At 36.3% G+C, this 14,433-nt stretch overlaps 1 protein-coding gene across 1 annotated transcript in view; it reads right to left on the minus strand.

Moving 5' to 3' along the window:
- The window catches only part of MTPN (myotrophin), a 62,743-nt gene that overhangs the window by 19,573 nt on the left and 28,737 nt on the right, over positions 1-14,433 (minus strand). Inside the window, exons 2-3 of the mRNA XM_082632898.1 lie at positions 5,404-5,517; positions 4,470-4,553 (exon numbers count right to left, since the gene is read on the minus strand). Of these exons, the coding sequence (XP_082489024.1) occupies positions 4,470-4,553; positions 5,404-5,517 (198 nt within the window). The remainder of the gene's footprint in view (positions 1-4,469; positions 4,554-5,403; positions 5,518-14,433) is intronic.

Consider the following 14,433-nt stretch of genomic DNA (forward strand, 5'->3'; position numbering starts at 1 on the left):
TTACTCCCTGGGACCACTCAGTTACCCAGGATGCTTCTCGAGCCTGCATTTTTTACCTGCGTCATCAGTTTCCTTTCACCAGTTTTACTAATGTTTCTCATGTACTCTGGATTTGGTGAGAATACCAGGAGTTTTGTTCATTTCCCTTGCTTCTTTTTAAGTTATTATTTAACAGTTCTATAGTTTTAGCTTAATTAATTAATTAATTTATCTATTTATTGGCTGCATTGGGTCTTCATTGCTGCACGTGGGCTTTTCTCTAGTTGCGGTGAGCGGGTGCTACTCTTTGTTGCAGTGCAAGGGCTTCTCGTTGTGGTGGTTTCTCTTGTTGCAGAGCATGGGCTTCAGTAGTTATGGCTCGCGGGCTTTAGAGCGCAGGCTCAGTAGTTGTGGCGCGCGGGCTTAGTTGCTCTGTGGCATGTGGGATCCTCCCGGACCAGGGCTCGAACCCGTGTCCCTTGCATTGGCAGGCGGATTCTTAACTACTGCACCACCAGGGGAGCCTGTTTTAGCTTATTTTAAATGTTCATGTTTGTTTTGTATTTCAATATTTGTTTAGATTTATTCACATACGGACTTCTTGCGTACCTCCTTCAGTCTTCACCTCTGGGTCTCACTTGTTTCTTCCTGAAAGCTCATCCAACTCTTCACTCGTCTGTTCCTCAAGGGTGCTGACCACTTCTGGGCTTCAAGCTGCCTTGGATCAACTCCTACCTTTCGCAACAGTCCTCTCTTGCTCGTGTTTGGGAATGTTTTCTTCAGCTTCATCCCGCCTGCTTTCTGTCTCTCAAGGCTTCATTATAATTTCTTGTCTAATGAACCCTGCTGTCTTATGGTCTAAAACAGATGCTCATTCATTCATTTTAAAAACATCTTTTCTGTCATCAGAGGGCAAAAAGGGGATACCATGGCATGTGCTCAGACCTCAGTCTTCAAGTGGAAGTCCCACAAGTGTTGATCGCTACATTTTTTTTCATTCATGAATGTATCAATTAAAAATCAGGCCAAATATCTTTTACCTGCAGAAATATACATAATCATTTCTCATAGCTATCCCTGACAGTAAGTCTGAAAGCCACTCTCAAGTAGTAGAAAGAACATGGGTTTTTGAGTCATATAACTTGGAGCAAATCTTGATTTCATTATATTCTGTTAGACTTCAGGTAGTTATTTAACCTCCTCAAGACAGATGGTCACCTCATCCATAAAATGGAGATGATTATACTTATGTATTTGGAGATTATATAAACAAAGATTATATTGAGTTTTAAAATTTATTATTTTGGCTTTTTTCCTATGCTAATGGTATACCAGTGGAATAATGTAGTCGACCTTTGAACAGTGTGGGCGGGGGTGTGTGTGTGTTAAGGGCGCTGATCCTCTGTGCAGTTGAAAATTCACTTGTAACTTACAGTCGGCCTTTCATATCTGCAGTTCCTCCACATTTGTGGATTCAACCAACCATGCATCGTGCAGTATATGCAGCATTTACTACTGAATAAAATCTGTGTGTAAGTGGACTGGTTCAATACAAACCTTTGTTGTTCATGGATCAGTTGTATATTAGAGATGTCAACGAATCTGGAAAACTTCTAAACTACATACTTTTAAAATGAATTAATAGTAACTGATAAAGATTCTACTTTATTCTACTAAAGACAGAATAAACCAGATTTCATAATACAAACATTGACTGCACTTTAAAAAAGTGCACTGGAATAGCCTTATTTTAGCAATTCAGGATTTTTTAAAGAGCACAATTTCCCCCTCAAAAATTTGTTTAACAGAACTATAGGGTACACATTAAAGGAGCTTATGCAAAAATAAAATCGAAGTAATTAATTTTGAAAAAAGAACTAAATTTTATGTTGCTTTCAAAAAGGTAAAAAAAACAAAACACCTTTCATCTAAAATCAGTAACAGCTCTACATGGTTACAAATGATCTGCCATCAATACAGCCATCTCTGAATGTCACTTGTTTAGCTACAAAAATTAAGGATCAGACACAAATGAAAGAATATTATGGGCACAAGTAAAATTAAAAAACTACTTAAAAGTCAGGAAACTCAACTTATAACCAGTAATTCATCAACACAGCACATATTTATAAAGACCCTTCTGGGATAACATATCAGGGGCCTAATGTACATTCAAATCAAGCCAGCTTTTCAGGAACTTATTTAATGTAGAAGATTCTTTAACAGTGGAATCTTATAGCCACAAGGTCTCGGTCACCTAGAGCATCATGTTTTGGGAATAAGAAATATGGAACAACGGTTTTGGCTCTCTCTATCATAAGAATAATTACATCTTGTTCTGTTTGTCCTAGGAGGAAAGAGAGGCTTATCAGAAAGAAATACAGTTCTGATCTACAGTTTGAGATCTGGCTAGGAGGGAGGAGCTTGCTTAGGGGCATTTCATTTAGTAAATGACCAGAGCCCTAAGCTAAAAAGGATCCCATGGAGTTTTTTATTTTCAGAGAAGAAAACCCTTGGCTAGATAGAAAAGGTCAGGGAAAGAGGGAGAAAGAAGGGGAAGGAAGGAACCATTCATTTCTTGTTTGTTTTTATTCTGACTTATGAATTTATTAATTTGTAATTGAGATATAGCTGACATATAATACTATTAGTTTAAGGTATGCAACATAATGATTTGATATGTTTATATACTGTGAAATGATTACCACAATAAGTTTAATTAATATCACCTCACATAGTTTAAAAAATTTTTTCCTTTGATGAGAACTTTAAAGATCTACCCTATTAGCAACTTTCAAATATATCAATAATACAGTATTAACTGTTTCTTTTGCGCTACACTTAGCAGATAGATTGAGGCCAGGGGAATTAAATCAACACTGAGGAAGAGAGCTGAGAAATATCCAAAAGGCAGTCAGATGCTGGTCACTTGGCTTATGCCCATGGACAAGCTGTGCCTCGACCGTAGACCTATGTGAGTCAACACGATCTCTGTAATGCTTAAGCCTGTCTAAGCTGGGTTTAGTTACTTGCAATACAGAGTCCTAACCAATAAAATACTGAAATTATAAAACTCTTTCATGAAATGTAAATTAATATCTGTAGCCTGCGACAACCAGTTTTTAACATAATATGCAAAAATATTCCCCCAGGGATGAAATTATCCAGTAGTTTTCAAAGGTACTTTTTAATCTTTTCATGGGTGTTGTGGAGGAATAGACAGTAAGGAGAAAGACAGTGGCTGGAAATCTTTGTGAATACATCCTACCACAGATTTGGATCCATGACAGTGGCAAAGAATAATATCCCCCTTTATTTTGGCTTTTCGTATCAGTACGGTGTATAATATGGAAAAACTCTTGTTGCCATATGCCAAAACCCCCCAACCCCTCCCCTGCCCCAAACTTTCAAAAACCACCACCACCACACATTTAAAGGAATCCAGTAGTTGTGTTTAACATGAAGGTATGGGTAAACCCCCTAGTTTTAGAGGACCTGAATTAACTGCTTTCAGACAGTATCTTTGAAAAGTTGTCAATAAAGTGTTGAGACAAATGTGCTACTTTCTTAATGTTCTCCAAATCTTACTGAAGTTGAATCTATGAAGCATAAAATCCTCTTTAGTTTTAGAGGTAATAAAAGCTACTATTTATTGAGTACTTATTATGTGTCAGATACTGTGGCAAAACGCTTCATATACATTTACTCATTTAATTTCTAATTCTTTCTTGCTTCTTTTAGCAGGGCTTATTTTAAAATTCCAAATGAAATGTTATGAACAGCACTTTCCAGAGTATGGCCATGAAATGATAACCTTGGGATTGATACTGGTGCCTTATTTTATGAAGATTTCTTATCTTCCAAGATTTGCAGGTCCCATCTCATACACCTAGAATGGTTGCAACTGACTGGTTAATTTCTGAGGCTGGACATTGAACTTCATCTAACAGCTTGTAATAGCAAAGGTAAAACACTGGAAAACTCCAAATTTACCATGATCTCAATCACATCAAGAAACCAGATGACTTGGAAAGCCCTTACAGCAATCTGCCTCTAATAATCTTGCTCAGTACGTACTACAGAAAATGAAGTTTATACAAATTTCAAACCAGCGTTACTCAAAGCACGGTATGTGAATATGGTACCAGTCTGCAAACTGTTACTAGCATGGGACAACATTTTCTATATTACTAATTATTAACTACAATGCCTAGTTTGGCTAACTTTTTTTAAATAGCAAGATATTCTTGATGAAGGAGACTGTTGACTTATTTTCTAGCCCAACCTCTTTACCCACCATGAACTGGTAACAAACAGCTTGTGGACCAGCTGTTTTGAGCAACATTGCTCTAGACCTCAATTTTGGGTATTACCTCTAATTTTTCTGTCCCTGATGCCACACAAAATTTAAGTAAATTAACAACCAAATACTTAGCTTAAACAGTTACATAGTAATGGAAAAAGCAATAAAAATCAGCAATTGACCTCACCTTTGACAGAAGCAATTTCACACAGGAAACATGACCTTCATAGACGGCAGACAGAAGAGGTGTAATATGATGTTTATCTGGAGCCTATGAAATAATAGAGATATACATCACCTCATCCATTTTTCATTTATTCCTTCTTTCTAGATCTAATTAGGGAATGCTCATAAATATTTCAAAATCAATGTTTACCCATTTTTAGCCTCTTAGGAGCTGCTAGAGGCCCAAGCCCACAAGCAGTTTCTCCTTGGGAGTCAGCCTAGTGAAACAGATGGAGCAGGGCTTTGACCCCATCTCAAATCTGAGCTCTGCCACTTACTGCAGGACTAATTACTTAACCTCTCTGAGCCTCAACTCCACATTACTGTAGATGTGCCAATGAGGTGCAGGAAGGGAATCTCGAGAGGGGTGGAACATAGCCAATGAAGAGGTAAAAGATTGCCACCATTGGGCCACGTGACATGGTAACCCCTGAGATGTGAAAAGTTCATCTCACTTGCTGTCATGGTTACTTAAACATTTTTCTAAAACTCTGAAATGCAGTAGCTACAAAAGGGAAGAGTTAAGAGATGACTGCTGCCTGACTTTTGTCCAAAAATCCAGTTTAGATTTCTCATATGACTGCAGAGTCCTATGCTCCATTGGGTGATAGCTATTTGCCACCTACAGATAGTGCTAACTCTCACATTGCTTTAGAACTTGAAAAGGAAACATCTACCCCCCAGTTTTATGAGTTAAAAAAAAAATCAATTTGTTCTGCTTATTTAAAAAATCACAACTATGTATTTCTAAGTTACAGAAATTTGGTATAATTTCAGACTATATTTTTACTTCATATGAGGTTTCCACCAGTAACTATTTTATAAATCTACAGAAAACAATTACCCAAAAGCATACAACAAGAATTTTTTCTAGAATGACAATGTTCTTTACATACATTAATATCTGCTCCTTTCAGCAGCAGAAATTCCAGGATTTCAAGCTGCCCACAATCTGCTGCATAATGAAGAGGCTTCCTTCCACCTTCTAGTGTCCGGTTGACGTCTTCTCCCTTATAAAAGAAGCCAAATGAAAACAATATTCATAAGGATGGTAGACTAAGAAGGGAAATGAGGCACCTGCTATTTTTACTTTCTTAAAGCTGCAAGGGTTTCATGAAAGAATTACATTTCTTGCAAAGTGAAATAGGTAGCCAAGAACTTAAATTTCCGTACAAATAGTAACACAGTATGACAGCAATTCAAATCATGATTAGTCAAGCTGAAAACAATAAAAAAATGCTAAATGTAATGAAATCTATTATTGTGCTCTATTTCTAAGGAGTTCAATCAGCACAATGTCAAGATGTGGCCACCAAAGACTGATGAGTTCAAATACTTGAGTTGTGGTGAGGGTTAAACTAGATGATCCATGTAGAGCACTTAAGATATTATAGCTAATATTAATAGAAATATGATTAGCTATTAGTATAAGTTATCTATGTACATATGAGATATACTCAAATTCTGAATGAAATCCATTACTCAGTCTTTTCTTTTTAATGTTAAGGGTCACTATAAAGATAATGCATCAGCTTTTCAAACAATGAAGTTATTAAATTCAAACAATTTGAAATCTTTAAATATATAGAGATTTTTTTTTTTTTCCATTAAGGAAAAAGTTTAACTCCAGGGTTTTACATCCTCCAGTAAGTATCAGAATGAGCTATATCATCTTACTTATTATTCAAGGGCTGGTACTTAAAAAAAAAAAAGAAAAAAAAAAAGCATTCCAAGAGGTGAGATCCCGTGCCTGTTACAACAATCAGAGGAGGCATCAGAGCTTTAAGTCAGGAAATGAAATTACACAGTATTCCCGAGTTCCAGGCCAGATGTATATTTCAAATATATTGTCTCTGTGGAGGATCAAGAATTTCATCAAAAATAATTGTCCTCTTTTGAATTACTCAATGATAAAACAACCCATTTCTGTTCAGAGTACTTGAGTAATTCACAGCAGTAACTTCTAATGGGTTGTTTATTCAAGTCAACATGTGATATTTACAGTAAAATAGAGCCTCTTATAAAGTATATGAATATAGAAGGAAGGTGTATAACATGCTTAAGATCAACGAAGGCTGGGTTAGAGCTCCAATTCTACCAGTCAGTTGTAGGACCTTAGACTAGTTACTTTCTAAATCTTTGTTTTCTTATCTGTAAAATGGGACTAAAAATAAACCTCACTGGGTTTTAGTGTATCACCAAATGAGATAATCCATGTAAAGTATCTAACACACTACCTCACAGGGTAATATGTTTAATAGAGGTTAAGTATTATTGCTGTGGATTCCTAATGTTGGTTTATCTTGGTTCTAAAAGATTATCCAAAATTAGGTTAATGCAGGTTTCTGCATAATGGTTGAAATACAAAGATATGATTTATTATAATATACTTTATATTCAGAAACAAATTTAAATGTAAGGGCAACTTGGTGTACCACCTTAGTCTTTATTCACAACTGCAGAAATGTGAGGCTTTGAGGCAGAGATACTCCTGCAACTGATTTGGATGAAACTCGTTTTCCTTTCATTATTACTTCCTTTCCATTATTTACATTAACTGGAGAGGATTAACTGGATAGGTCTTTTCAGTGAAACAAAGTAAAGAAATAACTGTAGTTAGTAAGTATTCAATAAGATAGCTCTGTCAAAAAGATATTTTCCTGAGTCAAAATATGCAATATCTTTCTTCCTTACTTAGTACAAGCATGCAAAATGCATATGAAGAGGAACTGTTGTGAGTTTAAACTTTCTCCTTTATCCCTGCAGACGCTGCCTTACAATTCTTGTTTTAGCAGACAAAAATGACAATACTGGAAAGGCTTTGTGTGAATGACAGGAAAGAAAGGATTTTCTTCTGCAGGCCTTTGCAAAAGCAGTACTTACTGAGAAATTTATAGTACTAAATGCCTGTACTGGAAAAGTAGAAAGGCCTCAAATCAGCGATCTTTGTACTTCTACCTTAAGAAACTAGGGGGAGAAATGACATATGGAAATCTCTGTACCTTGTTCAGTTTTGCTGTGAACCTAAAAAATGCTCTAAAAAATAAAGTCTATTAAAAAATTCAAAATAAGCAGAAATCAATGAAATGAAAACAGGAAAATAATAGAAATCAAAAGCTGATTCTCTGAGATCAATACAACTGATAAATCTCTAGCCAGAATGATCGGGAAAAAAAAAATGAAGACAGAAAGTGCTAATATCAGACTTTACAGACTATCTTCCCACAAAGAAACTCCCATGCCCCAGATGGCTACACTGGTAAATTTTTACCAAACATTTAAGGAAAAAAGAGTAATACCAATTCTACATACTCTTCCAGAAAATAGAAAGCACCCAAACTCATTCTATGGGGTGAGCATTACTCTGATTCTAAAACGAGACAAAGACTTACAAGAAAAGAACACCACAGGCTAATGTCCCTCACGAACACAAATTCTAAACAAAATTTGAGCAAACTGAATCCAACAATATATAGAAAGTATAATAGACCATGACCAAGTAGTGTTGACCCCAGGAATACAAGGTTGGTTGAATATTTGAAAAAGTCAGTCAACATAATTCACTATTTTAACATCTAAACAAAGAAAAATCATATAATCATCTCAAAAAGTATCTGACAAAATCCAACATCCTTTACTGATAAAAACTCAGTAAACTAGGAAAAGGAGGACACTTCCCTGGCCTAATAAGGGGCTTCTACAAAAAAAGTACAATTAACATCATACTTAATTTGTGACAGATAGAATGCTTGTCTCCTAAGATCAGGAACAAGACAAGATGTCAGTTTCTACCTTCTATTCCACACTGTGCTGGAGGTTCTAACCAGTGCAACTAGGGAACAAACAAACCAACCCCATCTCTTTTGAAAAGGAAGCAGTATAACTGTCTGTATTTGCAGATGGTGTGATTGTCTCTGTAGAAAGTCCAATGGAACTTACCAAAGAGCTACCAGAACTAATAAGTAATGTTAGCAATGCCCAAGGACAAAAGATCAATATACCAAATCAACTGCATTTTTATATAGCACTAGCAATTAATAATGCAAATCAAAACTAAAACCAATATTATTTACAATAGCATACAAATGTATGAAATACTTAGTAAGTCTAACAAAAAATGTACAATATCTATATACTGAAAACTACCAAACACTGTTGAGAGAAATCAGAGGATCTAAATAAATAAATGGAGAGATACACAGCATGTTCATGGATTGGGAGACTCAATACTGTAAAGATGTCAATTTTCCACAGATTGATGTATAGATTCAATGCAATACCAGTTAAAACCTTAGCAGGCTTTTTAAAAAGAAATTGACAGGACTTCCCCGGTGGCGCAGGGGTTAAGAATCCACCTGCCAATGCAGGGGACAAGGGTTCGAGCCCTGGTCCAGGAAGATCCCACATGCCGTGGAGTAACTAAGCCCATGTGCCACAACTACTGAGCCTGAGCTCTAGAGCCTGCGAGCCACAACTACTGAGCCCGTGCGCCTAGAGCCCGTGCTCTGCAACAAGAGAAGCCATGGCAGTGAGAAGCCCGCGCACTGCAACAAAGAGTAGCCCCGCTCTCCGCAACTAAAGAAAGCCTGTGCACAGCAACAAAGACCCAACACAGCCAAAAATAATAAATAAAATAAAAAATTTAAAAAGAAATTGATAAACTGACCCTAAATTTCATATGGAAATACAATCTATAACAGCCAAAACAACTTTGAAAAGAAAGAACAATTTGGAGGGCCAACACTACCTGATTTCAAGAATTATTAAAAACTGCAGTAATCAAGAAAGCATGGTATTGGCATAAAATTATAAAATATTCAAACATATATACTGATAGAAAGCAGATTAGTAGTTGCTTATTTGAGGGTAACAGAAGGGAGGGACTACAAAGGGGCACTTGAGGGTAATGAAATCTACCAGTCATTATCTGGACTACGGTGATGGTTTCATGATTGTATATGTGTCAAAACTTATCAAATTGCACTCTTTAAATATCTGCAGTTTCTTGCATTTCAATTACACCTCAGTAACACAGATTTTACTAAATCAAATCTCTGTGGCTCTAATTCTTGTAAAATGAGATGCTAACAAATCAATATTTGAAGTAGAATAGGTGTAGGAATGACTAACAGTACCTTCATGGGAGACTTTAAAGAGCAAAAGCTATTTGAGGTCAAGTTCCTTCATTGTTAGTGCTGAATGAAAAGCTCTTGACCTCTGTGGCCAACAAACTACATGGAACAAGAAGTTTTAAAGTGGGATAAGAGTGGATCGATACTACTAGCTGGGTGGGCTTTAGAGATCAAAACAATTGTCTGGATTGCTGAAAAAAACCTCTTACTCGGCACCCCCAACTTCCAGCCCCATTATGCCTACCCCATCCTTTACTCTGCAGCTACAGGGATCTTGCTAAACACAAAATGTGGTCACATTATTCCCCTTTTAAAAGTACTCTGATGACCACCCATTGCTCCTAGAGAATAGGTCTGAACAACTAAACACGGTTTACAAGACTTGGAGTGATCTATATCCAGTGATTACCTTTCCAGCTTTAATTCTCACAGCATTCCTCCCCACTGTCCTTTGTTCAGTTAATTCCTACTAATTCTTTAGAATCAAGCTTTAATCAAACTTCCTCTGGAAAGTCATCTTTTAACTACTGCAACTTTGAGCCATACCACCTTCACAGGGGTGCCCAAAGCACCTTGTATTTCCCTGTCACATTCTACTTAACCTGCCTCTGTCTGAATCCTCTGTGAACACAGGTCAGGTATCATGTCACTATTATTTACTTTGGCAGCTCCAGTGCCTAGTATACTTTCTGACACATACTAAATTTTACATAATAGAAGCTTTTAGACTGAACAAATGGTGAAATTGCTCAAGCAACAGACTTGGAAGTAAGTCATCTTCTATTTCAAGCAAATACTGATAATACATTAGCTATCCAGTAACAGCAGCAGTTACTTGAGATCAGTGGTATATTTACTGATGTAGAGGTTTGAATGACAATTTCACCAGCTTTCCAGCAGTCTGGATGGGTGGTTACTTCAGTAGTGGTGGTGAAATAGGGAAGGAAGGTAGTGCTCTATCTAGTTCCTTTCTCCTCACCCTTGGCATTAGTGAGTTACATCAGAAGAGAGGATGTTAGACACCTATTCTGTAATCTTCATTCTAACTTCATGAAACATTACCAGCTACAGAGAAAAATTTAACCCTAATTTTGTCTCCCAGATTCTGCGGATAGAAGAGAGAGATGCACAATTTCAACAGGTCCCTTAGCATTACATGACAATCTTACCATGTTGCTTTTTATCTTGCTTTTCTTACCTTCCACAGCGGCTATTTTAAATCTCTTTCATTTTTTATAAGTCTCCTGCTTCCTTTTTATTCTCAGCAGATAACCTCATATCCTTCTTCTAACAGAAAACTGTCTTCAGACATTAACTTCCTCCCGAGCTTCTCTCTACCACGCCTTCCTGCAACTGACAAATCCTTTCCTATCTAAAGCCAATCCCTCACCTAAGTTTTGGATATCACCCTTTCTTGTTTTCTTAAACTTATTTATTTATCCCTTTTCTTGCCTGTGTTTTCAGCCTCTCCTGCTGTACTGGCTCCTTCTCATCAGAATATGCCATTCCCAACTCTTCGGCTAAAAGCGCAAACAGCAACACAAAAAACTATCCTTAGACCTAATATTCACCTTTTAGTTACTATTCTCTTTCCTCCCTTTCATGGCTGAACTTGCCAAAAGCATTGTCTATATTTGCTATCTCCAGTTTCTCACTTCTTGTTCTAATCTGGCTTCCACCCTCAATACTATACCATAGCCATTTTTGCTGAGGTCAAAGACCTCCACGTTGCGAAATGCAAAGGTTATCTCTTAGTCCTCACCTTAACTGACCTCCCAACAGTGACAAAGTTATTCACTCCTTCCTTTTTAAACACTCTCTCTTCCCTTGACTTCAGGGACACCACATTATTGTAGTTTTCCTCCTGCTCTCTGACTATTCCTTCGTTGTTTCCTCTTCTGACTTGTCCACTTCTACTAGATGTTTAAAACAAAATTTTGAAATCCTGGTTATGAATTCAGATTATCATCATATATTTATAATTCAAACAGTTGCTAAAAATTGGTTAGCCTTATAGTCTTGTAATAGTATCTTTATAGGAATACCTTGATTACAGAATTTGGGGGGATTTCCTTAGTGACAAAGTTCATGTGTTTTTAAAGACATCATCATGCAGTAATATCACGTGTCACAGAGTTGGGCAGGAATAAATTCTCACCATGATATGGGTGTAAATAACCAGGCAGGTGACAAATAACTCTGCACACAGCTTCTATTTGCCATATACAGTTCAAGTAAAGCAGGCTGACAAATCTAACTTGTCATCACATCCAGGCTTGTCTAGCTTCACCTTTCCCTTTTTAGCAAGAATAATTTAACCAGTTTCATTTTAATCTCCTTCCTGTCATTGCAATATGAAGCCTGCTGGTTGTTAAATATGCAAAAGATTTTTATTACATTAAAACTGTACTTTTTACCATATTTTTCTTGTACCAAGAAAGTTGTTTTGATGCTATTTTTATTTTTTTCTAAATATGATGTATTCCAGATATGTTATATATGTATATATATGTAATATTGGAGATATGAAATAATACTGTTTCATGATATTTTCTGGTGAGTAGTGTAAATTAATATACTCTATCCAGAACCACTACGGTGGCCATGAATGAATGAATGCTTTAGAATGTGTTGATTCTTGATGTGCCTCAATAATGACATTATTGGCATTGGAGAAAGCTGGTCATGTTTTTTTACTTCTCAAGTACCAGTGCTCTAAATAACCATAAGCCTCAGCTATACTGATAAATTCTCTTGTCTGACTAGAAATGTATTGGTACAGTGATCTAGTTCTATCTTTAATATCAATAAATCAACTAGCATTTACTGAGAAACCATGTTCCTAGCCTTGTGCTAGGCATGCTAAGGGTACAAGAAAGTGGAATTGTGGGTCTCTGCCCACAAGAACTTTACTCTTCACTATTAACTAATCTGACAAAATATGTATGAATTCCTATCTGTTATCTATCTATCTATCTAATACACTCACAAAAATATAAAATAACCTACCCTAACTCTCTACCCAGTACTTCTCAAACTTTTTCACTGAAGTACTCCAAATAGCAAAGGATAGAAAATATATGCTTCTCTGAGTCTGAAAGTAGAATCCTAAACAAATTAAAAATTCATTCAAATATATCTGCACAAATATGCATGTATCATATATACATATGTATGTTTTGTTTGTTTTAATATAAAAGCCACAGCTCAAAACCCATAGTTACTGCTATGGGTTTTGCCCAAGGATGCTTCAGGAATTGGGCCATGTGTACTCTATGGCTTAGAGTAACTCCTTGGAAGACCATAAGCTGACTATTGAAGAGCACAGTACAATTTAATTCAGTCTCATCTATTTCTGATGCCATGAATATAGTATGCTAATTTGTGTACCTTTCCTCTTGAGATCTACAGACCACCAGGCAATCAGTGAACAGACTTTCAAAAAGCTTACTAATTCTTTGTGTGTGCATAAAATTTTCTAGGTAAAGAGTCCATGCCACTTTTCATCAGATTCTCAAAGGGGGCCATGACCCTTGAGAGGTTAGGAGCCCCTTCCTCTAACGTTCACTGCCTAGTTTTCTACTTTATGAAGAGAAGTAGTATTAAACGGTGGAAAGAACACCAGACAGAAGCCCTCGGCTCTAAGTTACCTCTGCTACTGCCCACAATGGGGAAGGAAGAAGCTTGGAAGACCTTAGTTTCCTCACTGAAAAATCTGTGGCTGGAGGAGATGACCTCTAAAGTTTTTTTACAGTTAGCTTACTTTTACGGTTAAATGCATCTGGGACCAATTGTTCCCCCCTGCCCCCTCTTATATTCTAGACCAGAGAAACAGGTGTTTCTGTACTTCTGGCCATGAAAACAAAGTAGTTCAAGAGACTGGATGCTGAAAATAGCTGCTACAGTAGGTACATTTAACTTTCCACAAAAGTTGGATCAAGCAAGAAGATTTAATACAACAACATGAACAATGTAAAAAATATATACATATATTTCAAAGTTAAAAAATTTTTTCTTTCAAATCTATTATTACTTTGAGTTGTTTTACTAACAAAAGTAGGCATGGATCTAAAAAAGATGAAATACGGTATTTGAAAAAGAGACACTATTTACAATTAATTTAATTCAACAAATACTTACTGAGCCTACCATAAGTTAGGCACTTTGCTACTTGCTTGGGATAAAATAGAAAGGCCCAGCTCTGACTCAAAGAATTTGCTGCCTTCTTGGGAAGCTAGCATGCAAATAAATGAATGCCATTTAGTTGAGTACTACAAAATACAGAAGAGCCTTAATGAACAGAATGTTCAATAACTTAGTGTGTGGGCAATTCATCTTTTACTGCCATTTCGTTTTTCATGTATTTATATCTTGTGTTGTTAATTAGATTTTAAAGGTCCTTAGGGGTCAGAAACTACATCTTACACTTTTTCATTTCTACCATAATTCCAAATATGGTTATTTTTAAACCTCAATAAAAATTTGTTTTGATTGCTGATTATAATAGCATAGTATAAAATGCTAAATTAAGAAATAACAGTATTCAACAGGGTGTCTACTGATTTGGAGAGTGTGGAGGTATGCATATGCGAGAATGGTGCCTGGAGAAATTAATTGAAATATTATGGTGTATGGAATTCTCATAGGCCAACTGGAAATCCAAGAGGTGCTCATTTGGAAAGCATCTACTATACAGTGCTGTTTTGAGGTTTCAATGAAATAACATAATGTACCTGTACAGTAAGCACTCAATAAATGTCAACCAATATTATTATTATTAGAGGCCTCAATAGT

The sequence above is a fragment of the Mesoplodon mirus genome (assembly GCF_964341445.2).
Source record: "Mesoplodon mirus genome assembly, chromosome: 9".
In the NCBI taxonomy this organism is placed as follows: domain Eukaryota; kingdom Metazoa; phylum Chordata; class Mammalia; order Artiodactyla; family Ziphiidae; genus Mesoplodon; species Mesoplodon mirus.